The following is a 19,226-nucleotide window of genomic DNA, read 5'->3' as shown; positions in this document are numbered from 1 at the left end:
TACTTCCTGTTCCTGGGCGCTTAACTACACCCTTGTTTTACCAAAAAGGAGAGCACAAGCGAGAGTGGACACCCATCCTCTAGATCTTACTTTGAACGGCATAAGCCTAGAGTCCTCTGATGCCGAGTCCAGAGATCGGGTTGGCTTTCCTTCCTAGTGCAGCAAAACGGCATCTTTTTTGTGAATCCCCTGAATCCTACCTCTCCTCCTCATCGAGCGGATATTCGCGACATTTACCTCCAGCTGCTCTATAGACTCCACTTGGGGCTGGATGTGCTACAAGCGCTAGTTGCGTGACAGTGATCACTGGCACATGGCCAGTCACCTTCTGGGCCCACTGACGTGAAAACGAAGGCAACCACATTGGACTGGCAGCCTGCGGCCCCACTCGCGGAGGGCAGGATCATCGTCGAGAGGCCCGCTGCACCGGTAATTCCCGTGCATTTTAGGACGAAAGCATGCTTTTCAAGCTGAGACCCATTGGTGGGTACAGTTTCGCCGGCACCGTTTTGAGCATGGGGTCTGGAGTATGCCGGCATGTTCAGGGTGGTGATCGTGCCGGCGACAGACGCTTTTGTAACGTCCTTGTGTCAGCGTTTCGGCCGAGTTTCCCTCGCTCTTCCCAACGGCACACTCTGGCTTGATGGCGCGTTCCTTTTGACACTCGGACCTCCTTGGTTGCGCAGCTGGATCCAGAACCTCCTGGAGGGCCGTTGTTGATTTCTCTGTAGGGTGATGAGGCGAAAACTCAGCAATGGTGCTCGTATACGGAGATGGTACCATGGTTGTCAAGACGGCAGGTGCTCGGCGGGTCCAGCGTTCCGGTCTCCGTCCATCCGCGACGTGTCCGCCTCAAAAATATTCGGCTCAAGGAAAGGTGCGAGGTCTGTCGGTATGTTTGCACCGAGAGAGTTGCTGACGGGGCCGAGAACGAACTTAGGATCGCCAGCAACTGGATCGCGACCCAAGAGACCGTCGCCATCCATTGCAGTGCCACTGGCCTGGGCAAAATCCGCCACAGTGAGCTAGGATCTTGCTGCCGCGGTCCAGACGACAATGGTGGCGAAACAGGCCTTGGAAATCATTGTGCTCGGGAAGGATCCAGAACCGGAGAGCGTCCCGGTATAGCTGAACATCGACAGTGGCTGATGTGTAGCTCGACAAATGATATGTGACAGAAACTGGAGATAGCTGATGGGCCTTCACAAGTTGCAGCCTTATGGAAGACCGGGAAGTGGACCATCCAGGCATTCTCGGTGCCCAACGGGCCCGAGAAACTGCAAGTGCTTTTGAAAGGAGACAGGTTACGGCCCTACCCCTTAGTGTCGAGGAAAATAATCCTTTGGAAACCTGCGTGAACCGACACTCCCAATGATCAGCATCCCGTCTCGACACGCGTTGACGGGTGCCTCGTTCCGAGATATCTCGTAGATCAAAGGGTCAGGCCGAGTACCAAGGGCACCCGTGCATTAAAGAATCGGTGCCTAACGAATGGGCTGTGTCGCCTCACTTGCAGGATCTCTTATGCAAGTGATACGCAGCGGCGGCTAAGGCTGGGGGCAGCAGTGGGGTCCCAAGCCTCATTATAGAGGGCATCTAGGATTATACCGCCACATCCTCGGTATTCAGCGAATCGCGCGCTCCCGTCGAAAAGGGACTCTTTTGCACGCCGTACCTCTGACGATCACGCAAGGGTCCGACTAAGCAGGATCCGAGGTTCTGGTGTGGCCTTTTCCTAACTTTTCCTCGGTCTTAACCTGAAATAGGGATTCGCCACGGTGTTGTCTGGGGCCCCTGTCGCCCATAAGCGAGCACCGTATCCTTTTTAATTGGTCATGGCCGGCTTTGCACACTCTACACTTCGACGGAAATCTTACGTTCGAGCCCACAGCAGACTCCGTTGGGCCGGGGACCACTGTACAGCGCACACATGCAGCCGGCCAAAATGAATTAAATGATTGTGAAGGCCCGACGAGGCGTGGAATCTTTGACAAACATAGCTGATCAGTATGCATTCCAAGACATGGTCGTGAGCTGTTTCCTAAGCGTGGTCTTCCACAGGACCCGTGACCACCATGTGGGTTCGGGCATAGCAGCCTTGTTCCTGCATAGTGTATCGTCAGAATACCGGTAGGTCGGGCTTTCAGCTCAAATAAGCTCATGCTAATTTAAGAAGTTTCATGCAGCTTGACGCCAGTGCCTTGTAAATGATTGGGGGCCATGGGCGCACAAACGGCATCGTTTTGACCCTTGTGGCGTGAAATATAAGGCATCAAGATCTCGGTTGTGGCATGTCCCTTGCAAACGGTTCGATGGTTTTCTTGATGTCTTTTTTGAGCGAGATGTCGCCGGTCTATGCGCACGATCTCCTCCCGCATTTTAGGCTGGGGCGTGTTCCAGCATGTGGTTTCTCTGTCCCGTCGAGCGGGTAGGATGGTGGAGCGACAGGCTCGTCCAGTGACAGTTTGGTCATGAGGGTATGCGAGTGCGGGTCGGGCGGGATGCGGGTGTGAGCTGATCACAGATCCTGCGACAGGGTAGTGCCGTAGTGCCCCACAGACACGCCATACCCAAGTGAATCTTTTCTGGAAGAGGGTTAATATTTTCACCACCCAACGGAGCATCCTTCCGTGGTGATGATCACTCTGGTGTAAGCCTGGCACAGGCTATCGTTACTTCATAGTGTAGCCTTGTAAAAAAAGCAAAGCGGAGTTAAATCACTGCGCCCCAGTTAGTGATGCACTAGGAAGCAGAATGACGACGCCTGAAGAAATTGTGAAGACTGGTGGCTGCATCTTCGCTGTACTAGTGTTTTGCTGATGATGGACAACTTAATCCCTGGGATATCTTTTTTTAAAGGGGTTCAGTGTGTTAGGGAGCTAGTTACCTTCAGATATCCCCTCTATAACACTATAGGATGCCACCTCGGCAAACAACCGTTTTGTCGAGACTGATCGGCAATGTACCAACAAAGTCCAGAGCGTGGACCGAACTAACGATCTACTCGGCGTTCTTTTCGGCAAAGCTCTTTCTTGGGCCTTGGGCCCTCGCATAAAACTACACCCCGGACAGTGGCTGTCGTATCGGGTCTGGCCACTCCCAGACAGCAATGCCGCTGGCTCCTTCAAGCTGTGCGCCTCTCCGTCATCAGCCTCGTGCGGGCGGGAGGCCTTAAAGGCTTAGACCTGTTCCGTCAAGCTGTCATTTCTATCAACCACGGCTTGGCCGATGCATGGCTTCGCTTTGAGTGCTCCATCGCTTTATCGTTCTGGGCTTGAACGGTAGGCGTCTCTTACTGATTGGAGCCCGACGCTGAGCTCCAGTATATAATGGGGATTCCGCGACCCGCTAAAGTGGCATCTCCCCCAAAAACCCACCCAGCTGCCGCATCCGAGAGTTCCATATCATGTCTTCGAAGACCTCACCTCCGTATATGTCGACGAATAGTCCTCGGGATGAGAAGAGACGACCCTCCAGTTCGAGTGCCGGTGAACCACGCCGTCGCATGGCGTGTGACCGCTGCCATGCACAGAAATTGCGGTGCTTACGGACTGTCAACTCACGGGCTGGGACCGACTGCGACCGCTGCCTCCGCCTGTCTGCCAGGTGTACATACTCTCCGCCCAACCGAATGGGAAGACCAACGACAGCCGAAGCAGCCGCCAACAATAGGGGAAAAAGCGGATCAGCAAACAATTTCAACCACCCCTCTCCGCTGTCATCTGCGGCGGCACAAGGACCTTTCGAATTCCCATCAGAAAGTGCTATGGCCATGAATCCAGGGATGATTAGCACCAGTGATATGAGCTTCATGAGCTTCCCCAGTGTCCCCACTACGGGGATAGACATGGATTATAGCTTCGGCGCACCGGAATTTCCTCTCGAGGGCCTCTTTTTCGACGGTACAACGTCTTCGGCTGGACCGAGCGTTACCTATACGGCTGCCTCAGGTACCAGGGAGGAATCAGTGTTTGGTGACGCTACGGACGGATGTGTTCGGGAGCTCACTAATCTAGGATTGTTGCTATATCAGCTGCTCCGCCAAGTGGAGCGGACGCGAGAGCAAACCAGCCAAGACCAGCAGGGAGTCTATACGCGGTTACACAACTACCCGATCGGTCAGATACTGGAGAATGCCCAGAAGCTCACTAGAATTGTCGAGACTTTCTCCAGTGCTCAGTGGCCAGGCGAGAGCAATACCGGAGTACCATGGAGTGGCCATATGGTCCCTCCAGAATTCGGTGGAGGCCAATTCTTGGATGCCGCCACAGGTTCGGCGTATCCGAGTCCAGAGAGCCCGGCGTCGGCCTATTATCCATGTCCTTTGTCGCCACCGAATATACCTTTTACAGGTTCAACGCCGTCCGTATCAAGTGGTAGCTCCAGACAATCTTTCCCAGCATTGGATGGAGCTCAGATGGACACGTCGACGACTTTTCTCATGCTGTCGTGTTACCTTCGACTTGCGCGACTCTATTTGTTGTTTTTCGACGACCTCCGCGCGTTTCTTCTTTCACGCCAATTTCCTAACCTGGTGACGAGTGGAGATGGTCGACTTTTCCCCGGCTTAAGGCTGGGCTCCTTGCAGCCATATGCAGGGATTGCACTCGAGATCTCGATAGTCGTCCAAGTAAGTGAACACATGTTGGAGCGATTGCATAAAGCGATGGGTTGGGGGACAAATGCAGGCATGCCCGGGAATAACGGCCAAGCCGCCGCAGTCCCAGCCACTTGGGACGCCCCGCAGAGGTTTCCGTGGGGGTTGGTTCGTGCCGTGCAGGTGCAGGAGGGGATGGATGCCCGAAATGACACCTGCATGCAGCTGTTCTCGGCAATCAACGAGCTGAAGTTCATGCTGAGAGCAAGCCCAACATTTTAAAGCGCAGCGCTAGTGCGCTAGGGAACGCTTTGGTGTTCGACTGCCACTCGGCAAACAGAGCGAGATCTAGAAAGGTCAACATGATCCTAGACGACTTAGACTAGAAACCCCGCTAGTTCCCTACCATTTTTGAGGCGGGCCAATCACTACAGCTCCATTGTATTTTTATCTCAATTCGAGCCACCGTAAGCTGATATGCGATGAGGCCCAACACAAAGTAACAGCACGGCTAAGTACTAGGGATGATTACCTGTAGCCGAGCCTTCACTCTGCGCAGGCAATCTATCATTGAACAATGCTGACCTGCGTTGTTCTCGCATTCCATTTTGGTTATGTTAGCAGATGACCTCAATGCATCAATGCATCAATGCATTGCGTTAGGCGCCCTGGTGGATAGTTTCACCTGCTAGAATTCACTGCGTAACCCTTTCCCACACAATTAGTATGGGACCAGAGGGTTGTTTTTGGCATACACAGGGAACTCGATGCTGTGCAGTAATTGCAAGAGCAACATTGTTGTTGAGTACTTACGTACAAACCGAACAAACCGAAGAGATAGAAAGCCCCATTTGTTGCAGACCGGAAGGCAGATGTATTGAAAAGTGTCGAGTATGAAAGTTGTAATGCTCAGAAACTTATCCAAGGTAGTTTGTCCAAGGAGTCGTTATAACCTGGTCGTCCCATTCGGCCAGTATATGAAATATGTTGAAAGAAATTCAAGTAGTGGAAAAATAGAGATGTCGGAGTTCTAGTGGAGAACTTCCGTTGTTAAAAAGGGCTCAAGCTAACTTGAGGTCTACCTTGTTCATCCCCAGTTGTATTGTTTTCCTCAGATGACTGTTGCAGTGGATAGCGTAGCGGCAGGAATTATCAGTCCGGTTGTGGAGCTGGCAATTTCATCGACGGTATATGTGATTAGAGGACTTCTGATTCATGTCCCTCATCGAACAGGAATGAGACTGCATGCAGGCTCTGATGCAGGCGTTGCTACGCATTTTGAAGCGCAATAGGCATAGAGAAATGTCTTGCTGTGAAACTTGATATCCAACATTAGCATCAGCAAAACATCCGTGTAACAGGGTGTTCGAGAGCCTCTAAGAAACTCCGAAGCGATGTTGATTGCAGTCACATAAAGTGATCGGACGAAATCATGCCAAAACTGAGTGTTGATATGTTAGATATAGACCGGGTTATAAAACCATTGCCTTTTGATTACCTGTGCCCAAGAGCGCGCAGAATAGAGGGTCATATCATAACCATTGGAATAGTCCAGTGCTCAGACGCAAGTGCTGGTCGTGGAAAAGTTGGCGCCTTAATATTTCCACTGTTATATGCAGATCAAAGCAATTCTCGGAAGGAAACTCACCAAGAAGCAGAATAAAATGACAGAAGACGTGAAAATCAATGCAGTACATTCTTTACCGCATCCAGAAACCCTGAAATGTCCTGTTGGATGTTTCTGCTAGCCTTGCAAAAGTCATGACTGACACACACCATGACGGATGGCATGTTTGAAAGATGAGTACTCTTCTTAAGAGAAACATGTCGAGATTGAGATCTGCATCACCGCAGAAAGCTAGAGATAAACATACTTTAGTGACAATTGAACAGAAGGCCATTGTGTAGATCCAGGAAACAAGTCTTCTCTTACCAGTGTAAAATGCCATCAGTCCACTTTAGCGGATGCTCAATTGCTGTTTGTCAGGAAGGCAGGATATCCAATCTTGTGGGTGTTCTATTCTGCAAACTGCTCAATGGTATGTGGCTTGTCGAGATTGCCTTTCGTGTTTTCGAGCAATATTAACATAGTTGAGTCGCAATGTGTAATCGAAAGTTGCGATTCTTGAAGGCTGAATTCCTCATTGAAGGATGATGCAGGATAAGCCCAAAAGGACATTGCTGTAGGGCATTGCTGGCGAGATAGTTTTTTAGATGGACCAGATAGTCGATGCCCGACATAGCGATCTCGACCAGTCATGAATCTGTTTGTCTCTTCAGCCATCGTCGCCTGGTTCATGGATATGGTACGAAGATCTGCTGACTATGATACGGGGAAATGAGGAATTCGGATGATTTCCTGAAGAAAACAATAGGCGATGCAAAAGTCGTCGAAGTTCTTGTTCCAGGTTCCCCTCCATGTTGGAGCATCCCTTCGTGTGTCGGCTCAATGTCCAAGTCGAGGTGTATGTCATTGCCCAAAGATTGCGGTTGAATTTAACTAGCGAGATGGTAACAGAGAGAACCCTCAGATCATAAGGTTGAAATCCTGCGAGAGCAGCTCTGTGGTTTCGTTGTTGGGTCTACGGTGAGTGTGCAGAATGTCTTGGCGGGGCAGCTACGTGGGAGAATCCCTGCACGCGTCCAACGCGACCCAAACAACGAGGCTTTGTTCAGAGGCCACGCCCACTTCGTCCCACACCTTCGCCTGAGAGATACTGCAGCAGCTCGTTGTAGATCTCCCGCCGCAATTTTCTAACGCCGTTACGACCGCGACGACCAGACGCTGTTACGCCCTCTCGCCCTCCGCTTAGCCCACCGCCATGGGCTCCAGATTGCTCAACGCACCCATTGTGCTCGACAATGGCAGTGGCACGATCAGAGCCGGTTTCGCGGGCCAGGACCTGCCCAAGTGCTTCTTTCCTTCGTATGTCGGCCGGCCGAAGCATGTCAGAGCGCTAGCAGGAGCGTTGGAGGGAGATGTCTTCATCGGACAACGTGCGCAGGACCTGAGAGGCTTGCTGAAGATTAACTACCCATTGGAGCACGGCATCGTCACGGACTGGGATGACATGGAGAGGATATGGCAGTATGTGTATACTGAGGAGTTGAAGACTGTCAGCGAGGATGTGAGTGTCACGCCCACCATGGGGTATGCGCAGAAGTCGCTCTGCGACACTGCGCGCTATCTATCTTCATGATTCCGCCTTCTGACACGATCTCAGCACCCTGTGCTTCTGACCGAGCCCCCCCTCAACCCGCGGACCAACCGCGACACCGCCGCACAGATCCTTTTCGAGACCTTCAACGTCCCCGCTCTCTACACTTCCATCCAAGCAGTCCTCTCGCTGTACGCATCAGGCCGCACGACCGGCATCGTGCTGGACGCCGGTGATGGCGTATCGCACGCCGTGCCCGTATATGAAGGTTTCGCGATCCCCAACAGCATTCGCCGGATAGATGTGGCGGGAAGAGATGTGACGGAGCATCTTCAGACACTGCTGAGGAAGAGCGGCTACGTCTTCCACACCAGCGCCGAGAAGGAGGTTGTGCGAGCGATCAAGGAGAAACACAGCTACGTGTGCCTGGACCCGATCAAGGAGGAGAAGGAATGGTCGGGCAGCGCCACCCGGTCGAACGAGAAGACTGTCGAGTACACGCTTCCTGACGGCCACAAGCTCAAGGTGAGTCGGCCTGCTGAAGTCGCAATAATGGCTGCTGATGACACGCAATCTAGATTGGGGCGGAGCGGTTCCGCGCCCCCGAGATTCTCTTCAACCCTGAGCTTATTGGAACAGAGTATCAAGGCGTGCATCAGATGGTTGTTGATGCAATCAACAGGACAGACCTAGACCTTCGCAAGGCGCTGTTTGGCAGCATTGTGCTTTCTGGCGGGTCCACTCTCACGAAAGGATTCGGTGACAGACTGCTGCACGAGGTGCAGCGTCTGGCCGTCAAGGACATGAGGATCAAGATATTCGCGCCTCCTGAAAGGAAATACACCACGTGGACGGGTGGAAGTATCCTAGCGGGCCTCAGCACGTTCAAGAAGGTCAGCCTTGCCTCAGCCCCCCTTGGCAATGAATTACCGCTAATGATCGACAGATGTGGGTGGAGAAGGATGAGTGGCAGGAGAACCCGGACATTATCCATTCGAGATTCGCTTGAAAGCCTCATCATTGTCACCAACCGGCCCCCCTCTCGGAAATTCGGTCTCACGTTTTCACCGGAAGGCCAGGGGCGGTTCAAGTCGTCACGTGCGAGCTCACTGGGCCCCTTTTCGCCATCAGACGACCTACGGTGCGGGTGCCCCGGGAGGCTCTGGAGGGATCTACGTGTCCTGTCGGTGAGAACACATGATTCCAGGCGGAGGTCTGTCCCTGGGCGAGGCCGTTTCCCCGCATTTTCGCTTAAGGCAGTTGGTGATGTTTCTCTTACCAAATCCCGAAGCGCGGTGCTCCCGGCCTTTGCGCCTTCGTCGCTTCTCCGCATTTACGTAGGAGTGGGACAGAATACCCAGGCGTTTGGGTGTGCAGTTATTGAGTAATGGAGCGAGTGCTTTTTTCAATTTTGCGTTTACGTGATGGGGACGTGAGGGAAGGGCGGCTGCCGTCGGATGGCGACGGGGCATGATGCGACGCCGGGGGACGCGCGACTAGGGGCCGCGCGGGAACGAGGGGGAGAAGCCTGGGGAAGGGCGCTAGATTCTGTTCCTGTAGCAATGGGCACCGCCGATCGTGGCCCTTGAGCCGCCAGCCAAGCTTCCCCAGCCATCACGGTGTGCGTGTCGCCGGCGATGAGCTGTCCGTCTCAGGAGGAGTGACGCAGAAAAAAAACTCCGCATCGACGGGCGTGGCTAGCCTCGACCAGCTCCACTGGTGGTCGTGGTCGCGCAACAGTCGCAATGTCGCAAGCGCCTTCCGCGAGATGAGCGTCGGCCGTGCAGGCGCAGCTGCAATTTGCTGCCTCCTGAGGGGACATGTCGCCATGATGCGTGCTGAAACGCGGCGCATCGAGAGGGCAACTGTGAGGCATTAATCGCATCGAACCAGCCTGTGGGATTTTCTCGACGCGTTCGACGGGGGCTTGTGCGAGGGACGAGCCGACGCTGAGGCGCGGGAGCAAACTATTACCCCCAGAAAACCTCGACGATCGGCCAGTCGACGAGTGCGTCCGCCACACGACGCGGGCCATTACGAGAAAGAAAGAGGATCCAGGCACGCCATCTTTCACCAGCTGACAGCCAAGACCAGGCTGCGTGACCTCCCTGGTGCCTCGTGCTCGCATGTACCTCTGACGCAGCGCATCGTGACTTGAATCCTGTTGCAGAGTTTTTCTGTTGCTTTCGCTATAAGACGCCGCGGGCGCCGGCACAAGTCACCCCTAAAGCCAAAGTCACAGCTCACCACCACAACAACAACACCTACAAAAGGTCCACCGCGCCCCGGATCTACAAAGTCCACCACTCGCTTGCTCGACCTCACACATCACGCCATAACCATGCCCTTCCGCATCACCGAGCCGCACCCTTCCGTGCCGTCGAATCACTACGCCTTCTTCCACTCCGGTCGTGGCGGCGCTGGCAATGTCACCCGCGTGAGCAGCAAAGAAGTCACTCCCGGCCCCACGGCCACCGGCCCCGCTTCCAAGATCAAGCTGCCTGCTCCCCCCACCAACGGTACCTTCTTGGGCGGCCGTGGCGGTGCAGGCAACGTCCACCGCGAAAAGGCCATCTTCAGCTTTGACGAGGAGCTTGAGCAGCAGCAGCGCCTGCAGGACCACGCCAGCCCCGTCTACCACATTGGCCGCGGCGGCACTGGCAACATTGTCGACGAAACCCGCCCCAACCCCAACCGCAAGGGCTCTTCCGGCTCCACCATCAGCAACGAATCCACCAGGAGCTCCGCGTCTGCCAAGGAAGCCGCCCGCCGCAGCTACGAGGGCGCGCGCAACTGGATTCACCGCACCATGTCTGCGCGGTAGACGCTTGACTGGCTACCAGCCTGTCGTCTGCCCCGCTTTCTCTTCTCCGCTCTATTCACCCGCGCTTTTTCAATCATGAAGCTTCGGCGTTCATCCACCGCCCTTCATGGGTCTCCAGCAGGCTGGCAGCATGGCGCAACCAGCTTTTCTCTCGGTTCTTCAACAACCACTTATACCCACCCTCAACCGTCATCGCCTTGAGGGATCTGTTTCCTAAATTAGCGCTTTTGCGGGGCGCGACACGGCATTCTTGCACTACCACAACCACAATAGGCGCGACAGCCGCCCCAAAAAGTTAAACCTGCGTCTTCAAAGATACCACACCCGGTGAGGAGTTTTTTTGCTTTATTTCCAGACCGGAAAGACAAAACCCACCTTGCGAAGAGGGCTCAAACGATCATCATCGTTTCATTACTTTCACCTTATTCCCCTTTGTCCTTCTCAGTTCCTATGTTTTTTTTTTTTGACTCCTGGCTTTTGGCTCTTGGTTTTGGCAATGATCACAACCAGCGGCGGATATACCCAAATACCCCGGTGAGGGCAATCCAGACGAGACGTTCTGGAACTTTCAGTTTCTACTTTTTTTTTTTCTTTTTTTTTTTTTCTCAGCGGGTACCACTAGTATATAGCGCGGGATTTTGTTGACGGTTTCTGCGTCAACGGACAATGGCAGTGGGGTACCCCCTGACTCTTTTCGGTTTCTGTTTGTTTGAAGGTGACGGTGACGGTGGTGATGCTGACAACGAATGGAGACGGTGAACAAGATGGGGAGGACGGTGTCGCTGTTGTCGTCGCAACATCCTTCGCTCATCCACGTATCCTGTCAAAGCGATCGCCAGCTGGACAGCGGGTGGCGCCGCGCGCGCAGAAGCGAGCGAGACAACAAACTTTTTTCCACTCTGCCCCTCATGACGTCGTCAGTGGGCGCCTCCAGCCTCCCACCTCCAAAAAAAAATCAAACCTAGACCCTGGCCTCGACACAACACCCATAACCGTCGCCATCCGTACGAGTACGCACGACTCATCCCCTCCTGAACCTCCGACCCTCCGACAGACCCCTATCCGCACCATTGTTCAGCACGTCCTCCGCGGAAACACGTCGCTTTGACAAGGCCGACCGGGCCGCGGCTACCGGCCGAATTTGCAGTTAGGTGCCGGAGTAGTGTTTAGCCTTAGGCCAGCGCACCGACAAGGACGACGAGGTCGAGAAAAGGTCGCGACCTGATTACTCAACGCTCTCTTCTCCACCCTCCACGAGCGTAACGTAACCAAACCCATTTTGTTTTTTTTTTTTTTTTTTTTTTTTTTTTGCCTCATCTCCGACTCCCGAGACCGTTTCCGAGCGAGATCCAGATCCCATCCGGCGCGACAGGAGACATCACGAAGGTATACGTACTCCGTGGTAGATGTAGGTAGGCTCTACAGTGTACGCGCACCCGGATCGCCCCGGTCGCTTCTTGACACGCGCACGTTCAAGGGCTTCGCACCAACCGACTTCTGCACCTCTCCCGCAGTTTCGAATGCGAAGTGTGTAATTTCTTTTCTTTTTTTTCTTCTCTCTCTCCACATCTCTTTTTTCCTTCCAGTCTCCGCGATTCATTGCCAGATGGCTCGTCCACCCGCGTATCTGCCCGATGAAGATCAAAAGATATGTAAATAGGTATGCCGAGGCAGGGTCTCATCGCGCCGTCTTAACGTTCCCGGAACCGACTCCTTAGCGGCGCATCGGCGATAGGGCGGATTTTGCAAGGTTTGCAGACTCTTAAACATGACAAATGGGCCCTCCTCCACAATGGGACGCCGCAGGTTGCCGCATGGCAAACGTTGCGCCATGCCTCGGCCGGAAACTTCAGGAAGAGGCGACGCACGAGCCGTTCGACGGGTGTTCTAGGGTAGCGATTGTGTTCTAGCTGGGCGGATCTTCATTCTGGGAGACGGCGAGAGCTCCTTTTGAGCTGGCCTAGCGGTTTCGGAAGCGGCGCACGTCATTATCAGAGCTTTCTCGGAATTTTATGGGCGGGTTCTGTGGAGGCGAGTTGTCTTAAATATCTTTTACCTCCTCTTGCTCCGTCTCTCCTACTCGGAACGCCCTCTCTCTCTTTCACGCCGCCGTCAATTCCTTCAGAGATACCCCCAATCGCGTCACTTTCTACCTCAAAGTCCTCTCATTTTCAGAATGCCTTCCTTCACCGTCCTCAAGGGCTCCTCCTCCGGTGCCATCACCAAGGCCACCACGACGCGCCCCGAACTTATCGGCGACCAGGTCTACCTCCGCGTCACTGCCTCGGGTCTCTGCGGCACTGACCTGCACTTCCGCCAGGCCGACATGGCCCTTGGCCACGAGGGTGTTGGTGTCGTCGAGTCCGTTGGCCCCGCTGTCAAGACGCTCAAGGTCGGCGACCGCGTCGGCTGGGGCTACAACCACGACTGCTGCAGCAACTGCGAGCTGTGCCTGACTGGCCACGACATCTACTGCTCCCAGCGCGCTCTGTACGGCTACGCCGACCTTGACCAGGGCTCCTTCGCCGAGGGCGCCGTCTGGCGCGAGGCCTTCCTCTTCAAGGTCCCCGATAGCATGTCCGACGCGAACGCCGCGCCGCTCATGTGCGGTGGTGCTACGGTCTACTCGTGCTTTGACCTGTACGGCCTGGCCCCTACCGCTCGCATCGGCATCCTCGGCATCGGTGGCCTGGGCCACTTGGCCATCCAGTTCGCGGCCAAGCGCGGCAGCGACGTTGTCGTTTTCTCCGGCACTGACTCGAAGCGCGAGGAGGCCATGGCCCTCGGCGCCAACGAGTTCTACGCCACCAAGGGCCTCAGCGAGCTCAACATTGGCAAGCAGCTCGACGCGCTGCTCGTGTGCACGTCGGCCCACATCGGTACGTTTGGCCCCGCCCCCGCTTCCCGCTTACTCCCGCTCTCGCTTCTTCCTTTTCGCTAACTCTAATGCTCGGCGCGCAGACTGGAACACGTACTTCCCCATCATGGCGCCCAACTCGATCCTGTTCCCGCTGTCGGTAGAGTCGGGCAACCTCGTCGTGCCGTACATGCCCCTGCTGGCCGGTGGCATCCGCATCCAGGGCACCATCGTCGCCAACCGCGCCGTCCACCGCCGCATGCTCGACTTCGCCGCCCGCCACCAGATCAAGCCCATGATCCAGCAATACCCCATGACGGTGCAGGGTGTCGAGGACGCCATGGCTGCGCTCGACGCCGGCAAGGTCCGCTACCGTGCCGTGCTTATCCCCGAGGCCAACAAGGCCTAAGGGATGAGTTGGGAGAGAGGCGAGTTTGAGAGTTTATAGACGGGGGTTTTCGGGATAGACAAAAGATACCATGAATCGAATTATTTACCATACGAACGCACTTGGCCTGGTTCTATGTACATGGGTGCGGAGGCGGGGCCGGGGCCGATGGGGACGCATGTGACATCCGGTTCCCGCTCCTAGTCGTCCGTTTTGCTGTGGCGGGGCAGCTGCGCCTGGCTCGTTGGTGGGTGGCGCTGGCGCTCCCATCCCACCTCTTCTGCTGCGCCTCCACTTCACTTAGTTCTCTACCCCACTTACGCCTTTCCCGCACTTCCCAGCATGTCAATGCACTCCTCGACGGACTTTTGCATGGCCGCGGTGCCCTCCTCGATGACGCTCGTCAAAGGCGCTTTGCCCGCCTTTGCGGCCCACGTCTGGACCAGCGGGTTGTTCAAGACTTTGTTGACGTTGCACTTGGCGACGCCGTGGCCGATGCACTTTTGAAAGATGTCGCGATCGAAGGGATCCGCGCCATGCAGGACGAGGCGCACGCGATGGCCAACGCGGCGGTTGATGGCGTCGAGACGGTCGTACTCGAGCTGGATGCCACGCGGGCCGTAGTTGCCGTGGACATTACCGAACGCGGGGGCTAGCCAGTCGATACCGGTCTGGACGAACTCCTCAGCTTCCTCGGGCGTCGTCAGCAGACCCTCGAGGTCAGCAGTGTCGCTGACGCCGTCCTCGCCGCCCTCGATGCGCCCGGGCTCGGCCTCTGTCGCGATGCCGCGCGCGCGGCAGTAGGCGACCAGCTCGCGCGTCAGGCGCAGGTTCTCGTCTTTTTCGTAGTGGCTCATGTCGACCATGATGCTGTCGAAGCCGCCAATGTCGGCTGCGCGCCGCACGATTTCCGGCGTCTGCGCGTGGTCCAGGTGCACCGTTGCCGGCACTGTGGCGTTGCGGCACGCTTCGGCTGCTAGGTGCACCAGCAGTCCCCCCGCGTACTGTATCGCCCATGGGAAGAGCAGGATCATGACGGGGGACCGCTTGGCCTCGGCCGCGCGGATGGTGGCTAGAATGCCTTCGGTGTTGTAGGCGCATACGGCGGGGATGCCATACTTGGCGGCGGCGGCCTTGTTGAGGATGGATAGCGCGCGATTGTTCTCCATGGTCGCAGAGGGGTCAATGGCTTGCTGCGGGAGAGAGAGAGGGGGAGTCAATTGGATGTGGGGGGAAATGTGTACCTATGGACGTACTCGTACCCCCACGAGCAGCCGACCTGCCGAGGAAGCGCCCACGTCATAGTCGGTGCGGGGGCTCGGTGTATCAGGACCCGACGGCGCAGCCGGTCACCCCACGCCAGCAGTATCTCACCCTACCTCACCAGTCTTTCTTCTCTTTCCTCGCTCTCACCTCCCAAGCTTTTCCCGAAGCTTTTTCAGCCCCCAGGAATAATCCAAACACCAAGGCTCATGCCCGCATTAGCCTGAACCTCGTTCCGCTCCCTTGGATCTCACTCGAACCAATCGCTACCCCGCCATGGGTACCAACACCTCCCCGAAGCCGACCGTCGGCTTCGTCGGCCTTGGCGCCATGGGCTTCGGCATGGCCACCCATCTCGTCCAGCAGGGCTACACTGTCAAGGGCTACGACGTCTTCGCCAAGTGCCTGGAGCGCTTCGCCGAAGCCGGCGGCCAAAGCACAAAGAGCCTGAGCGAGTCGGCCACGGACGCCGAGTTTTATGTCTGCATGGTCGCATCGGCGCCGCAGGCCCAGTCGGCGCTGTTTGATGCAGAGGACGCCATTGTCAAGGGTATGTATGGAGGACCCATTGCTCGTGAAGTGCACGTTTCTAAACACCTCTCGCAGCCCTTCCCCAGAATGCCACGCTCCTGCTCTGCTCGACCGTCCCCTCGGCGTACGCCCAGTCGGTTGAGAAGCAATTGGCCGACATGGGACGAAGCGACGTCTTCTTCGTCGACAGCCCCGTCTCAGGCGGGGCCAAGCGGGCAGCCGACGGCACGCTGACGATAATGGCGGGCGGGAGCGACGCGGCGCTCGAAAAGGCCGACGCGCTGCTCAAGGAAATGTCGGACCCAGAGGGGCTGTACGTGGTGGCGGGCGGCGTGGGCCAGGGCAGCAACATGAAAATGGTCCACCAGGTGCTGGCCGCGATACACATTCTGCTGGCGAGCGAGACGATGGGGCTGGCCGCGCGCTTCGGCCTCGATGCCAAGACGACGTTTGACGCTGTCGTGGGCTCTGATGCTTGGTTTTGGATGTTTGAGAACCGCGTGCCTCGCATGTTGGACGAGGATTACTTCCCTGGCGTCAGTGCGCTGACGATCATCCTCAAGGACGTAGTAAGTACACCTATACCTATACCTATTTCCGCCCTCCTCCTGCTACCTAGGTTGTGCTTTTTTGCGCCGTGCGGTTAAGTAGCTGATAATGCGTTTCTTCTGCAGGGCATCATAACGTCCATGGCGCGGCACGTCAACTTCCCCATGCCCCTCTCCACGACAGCCGAGCAGATCTACCTCCTCGCACTAGCCCAAGACTTCGGCTCGCACGACGACGCCGGCATGGTGCGCCTGTACCACCCGCCACCCATCCACAACAACGCCAACAACGCCAACAACGCCAACAACGCCAACAACGCCAACAACGCCAACAACGCCAACAACGCCAACAACGCCAACAACAACGACAGCACCAAAACCACCCAAAACCTCACCCACGTGCTCAACCTCGTGCGCGGCGTACAGCTCTGCGCCGCCGCCGAAGCCATCAGCCTCGCGCGCCACCTGCACCTCGACCTGCGCCAGTTCCACCGTCTAGCCTCGGCCGCCGCGGGCGGCAGCCGCATGTTCTCGAGCAAGGGCGCGGACATGATTGCGGCGCAGGAGGGACAGCGCCCAGAAAACCCGTGCGTAGAGGGGTTTTTGAAGGGGTTGGCGCGTGCGGTGGATGCGGCGAGGGGGGTCAGCTGTCCGGTGCCGTTGGGGGCGGAGGCGCTGAGTTTGCTTACCGGTGTGGATCGCAGGCATGGCAGTAATGGCATTGTGTATGATTATTATGGCCTCTTGTATTAGGGGGGTTGTGCGGATGGGGTGTGTGGGGGGGTTTGACGTTTGTAGCGGTGCGTGGGGCGGCGGTGTGGTGTGGTTTTGTGCACGATACCTACTTACTTGCGTGTATGTGATTTTTCGTTTCGAGTAGGATAGGCGGGGATATTTAGAGCACACACATAGAGTTTACCTAGGTACATATATGATGAGATGATCTACATATAGGTATACACCACGATGGCTATCAAATAGTTGTGCTTGTACCTTAATGGCAGGTAGGTAGACGCCTTAACCATCCATCCCATCCTATCAATCCATCAGGAAAGGAAAGAAAAGGAAAGGAAAGGAACTAAGAAGATGCTAGGTAGGTAGACACCAGGGCAACAACCAACGCTGGTCGTCTCTACGACGTCCCTGTTAACTCGACTCCACTCGACTCGGCGGCTACGACTACGACTCCGCCGCCACCCGCCCGGAAGGCGGAACGGGCGGACAGGGCCAGAAAGGGCAGTTTCGCAACCTGGCAGGGTTACGGGTAGACGAACGAGTTAGTAAAGGTAAGGTGATGTAATAGTACTGATTGAGGGGAGTTTTGGATAGGTATCTTTAGTGACACTACACATCACCATTGCCCAGCGAAGCCGGCCAGCATGATTTTTTGGTGGTGGTGGTGGTGGGCAGTGCTGCTTCGTGATGATGACTACTACCACCGCTTCTTCTTTGAAAACCTTCTTTTTTGAGAACCTTCTTCGATCGACTGGCTTGGTTTGGGCTGCGTACGTGTCCAACCAACCAGCCAGCATCCACGGTAGTCTTTCATGTAGAATGCGATGGCCGATTTCCTCTGCTTCTTTGAATGGGGGTGAGCGCGTCTCGCGCATGTTTGTTCTGGGCAATTGGTGCGGGTGGATGGTTGCCATGCCGTTCGTGACACCTCTTCCATCAGTTCAGAATCTGAACACCGCCCCCCACCGCCCGCAACTCACGCCCGCAGTCTGGCCTTGCACAACCGTTACAGTTGGTCACGATGGGCTCGTCCTCTGTCTACCCACACGCCCATACACGCAAACAGACTGCTCGCACGCCGGCGCTCGCTTGCTCAAACACGCAATACACCACCACTGCACACCACTCCACTCCACACGCCTAGCGTCTCCGTCCTGCCCGCCCGCGTACGTACGTGCGTACGGACGGCCACACGTCCGCGTCCGACTGTAAACAGCCTGTATGTAGTAGGTAGGTAGGTAGAGGCAGGCAAGCAGTCAGCCGTACACACACACACGCACACACACGCACGCACGCCGTGCTAGCGGCACCCCAAGCAGCCGGCGCGGTGGCTCAAGACCAAGAGAGAGGTTCCCCAACGCGGTAGGAGGTAGTGTGCACCGCCCGCTCCTTCGCCTACGCAAGCACTGCGCCCTTGTTTCCCTTCCTTCCCCCTTCCCTTGGGCTTGGACCAGGACGCGCTCGCTCGTGCACTGTGTTCGACAGCCGTGGTAGAAGCGTCGTGGCTAACTGACTACCTAACTGTCCCCAAGCAAGCACACCCAGAGTCCAGCGTCTAGAGTCCAGAACCCAGCCTGCCATAAGTAGTCTGCAGCCACCACCGCCAACACCACGTGGCCCGCCCACCCATCCAGCCATCGTTCTATGCATGCACGCACGCACGCACGTCCGCTATACCGCGCGCCGCTATTGCATATGCACCTACCTACGTACGCATGCACGGCCGCCGCCGCCGCGCGGGGCGGGATGTTTGCTCCGCAAGCGAGGGGGCGGGTGTGCCCGGTCGGTGAAGAAGTCTGGAGAGGTGAGAAAGGGAGGGGGGGGAAAGGTGTCATGGCGTCAGTGGAGAAGGTCTGTGGAGTTGAGGATGGGGATTGGGAATTGAGGACGAAGGGTGTGGGTGCTAAGCTACCTACCTCCCTAGGTCTTAGGTGGTGGACTGTGGGCGTGCCTACGTACATAACTTTCAGCCACGGCCGGGGCGGCCCGCTTGGCACGTGGTGTCGAGCCATTGATGCGCCACGCGCGAGCGGGGTGCGGGGTGCGGGGTGCGTCGAATCGAAGCGAATCGAGCGGCTCTGGCGTGAGGGTGCGGGAAAGGGAGAAGGATGGGATTGGGTGTGGTTGGGTTGTTTGCCTTGGTTTGTTTCTTGTTTGCTGGCGGTGGCGGGCACGTACATGCATGCCTTGGTGGCTTTTTTAATGCTAGGGGAGAAGAGAGAGAGGAAATGAGAGGAGATGAGAGGGGTCAAGTCAATGGCTGCCCGGCTGGCAGGATGGATGGATGCTTCTGCGCCGAGGACTGAAAATGCCGCAGTTGTTTCG

General features: G+C 56.2%; 8 protein-coding genes across 8 annotated transcripts; 5 read left to right on the top strand and 3 right to left on the bottom strand.

Annotated features, from left to right (window-relative positions):
- Positions 1–1,437: 1,437 nt before the first annotated feature.
- K452DRAFT_88359 (uncharacterized protein) lies at positions 1,438–2,297 on the bottom strand. The gene has a single exon (XM_033547271.1). The coding sequence runs from the start codon at positions 2,160–2,162 to the stop codon at positions 1,701–1,703; it is 462 nt and encodes a 153-aa protein (XP_033394271.1). The 5' UTR covers positions 2,163–2,297; the 3' UTR covers positions 1,438–1,700.
- Positions 2,298–3,370: 1,073 nt separating this feature from the next.
- On the top strand, positions 3,371–5,036 carry K452DRAFT_290699 (uncharacterized protein). The gene has a single exon (XM_033541041.1). It carries the CDS (start codon positions 3,407–3,409, stop codon positions 4,877–4,879), a length of 1,473 nt encoding a protein of 490 aa, XP_033394270.1. The 5' UTR covers positions 3,371–3,406; the 3' UTR covers positions 4,880–5,036.
- Positions 5,037–7,419: 2,383 nt separating this feature from the next.
- K452DRAFT_301090 (uncharacterized protein) lies at positions 7,420–8,764 on the top strand (the record flags this gene model as incomplete). Its single annotated transcript, XM_033542401.1, has 4 exons — positions 7,420–7,725; positions 7,822–8,280; positions 8,334–8,648; positions 8,702–8,764. 4 exons carry the CDS (start codon positions 7,420–7,422, stop codon positions 8,762–8,764), a joined length of 1,143 nt encoding a protein of 380 aa, XP_033394269.1.
- A 1,338-nt stretch (positions 8,765–10,102) lies between these two features.
- Positions 10,103–10,501, top strand: K452DRAFT_195860 (uncharacterized protein; the record flags this gene model as incomplete). Its single annotated transcript, XM_033535950.1, has 1 exon — positions 10,103–10,501. A coding segment is annotated over one exon (399 nt), but the record flags the coding sequence as incomplete, so codon positions are not given.
- Positions 10,502–12,755: 2,254 nt separating this feature from the next.
- K452DRAFT_234108 (uncharacterized protein) lies at positions 12,756–13,845 on the top strand (the record flags this gene model as incomplete). The annotated part of the gene is made up of 2 exons (XM_033537350.1): positions 12,756–13,458; positions 13,541–13,845. 2 exons carry the CDS (start codon positions 12,756–12,758, stop codon positions 13,843–13,845), a joined length of 1,008 nt encoding a protein of 335 aa, XP_033394267.1.
- A 296-nt stretch (positions 13,846–14,141) lies between these two features.
- Positions 14,142–14,993, bottom strand: K452DRAFT_233961 (uncharacterized protein; the record flags this gene model as incomplete). Its single annotated transcript, XM_033537344.1, has 1 exon — positions 14,142–14,993. One exon carries the CDS (start codon positions 14,991–14,993, stop codon positions 14,142–14,144), a length of 852 nt encoding a protein of 283 aa, XP_033394266.1.
- Positions 14,994–15,363: 370 nt separating this feature from the next.
- On the top strand, positions 15,364–16,919 carry K452DRAFT_234167 (uncharacterized protein; the record flags this gene model as incomplete). Its single annotated transcript, XM_033537352.1, has 3 exons — positions 15,364–15,637; positions 15,694–16,187; positions 16,293–16,919. 3 exons carry the CDS (start codon positions 15,364–15,366, stop codon positions 16,917–16,919), a joined length of 1,395 nt encoding a protein of 464 aa, XP_033394265.1.
- A 1,359-nt stretch (positions 16,920–18,278) lies between these two features.
- Positions 18,279–19,221, bottom strand: K452DRAFT_88278 (uncharacterized protein). The gene has a single exon (XM_033547270.1). The coding sequence runs from the start codon at positions 19,079–19,081 to the stop codon at positions 18,419–18,421; it is 663 nt and encodes a 220-aa protein (XP_033394264.1). The 5' UTR covers positions 19,082–19,221; the 3' UTR covers positions 18,279–18,418.
- Positions 19,222–19,226: the final 5 nt, after the last annotated feature.

The sequence above is a fragment of the Aplosporella prunicola genome (genome assembly GCF_010093885.1).
Source record: "Aplosporella prunicola CBS 121167 unplaced genomic scaffold K452scaffold_23, whole genome shotgun sequence".
NCBI classification, from domain to species: domain Eukaryota; kingdom Fungi; phylum Ascomycota; class Dothideomycetes; order Botryosphaeriales; family Aplosporellaceae; genus Aplosporella; species Aplosporella prunicola.
This window is presented reverse-complemented; position numbering and strand designations above follow the sequence as displayed.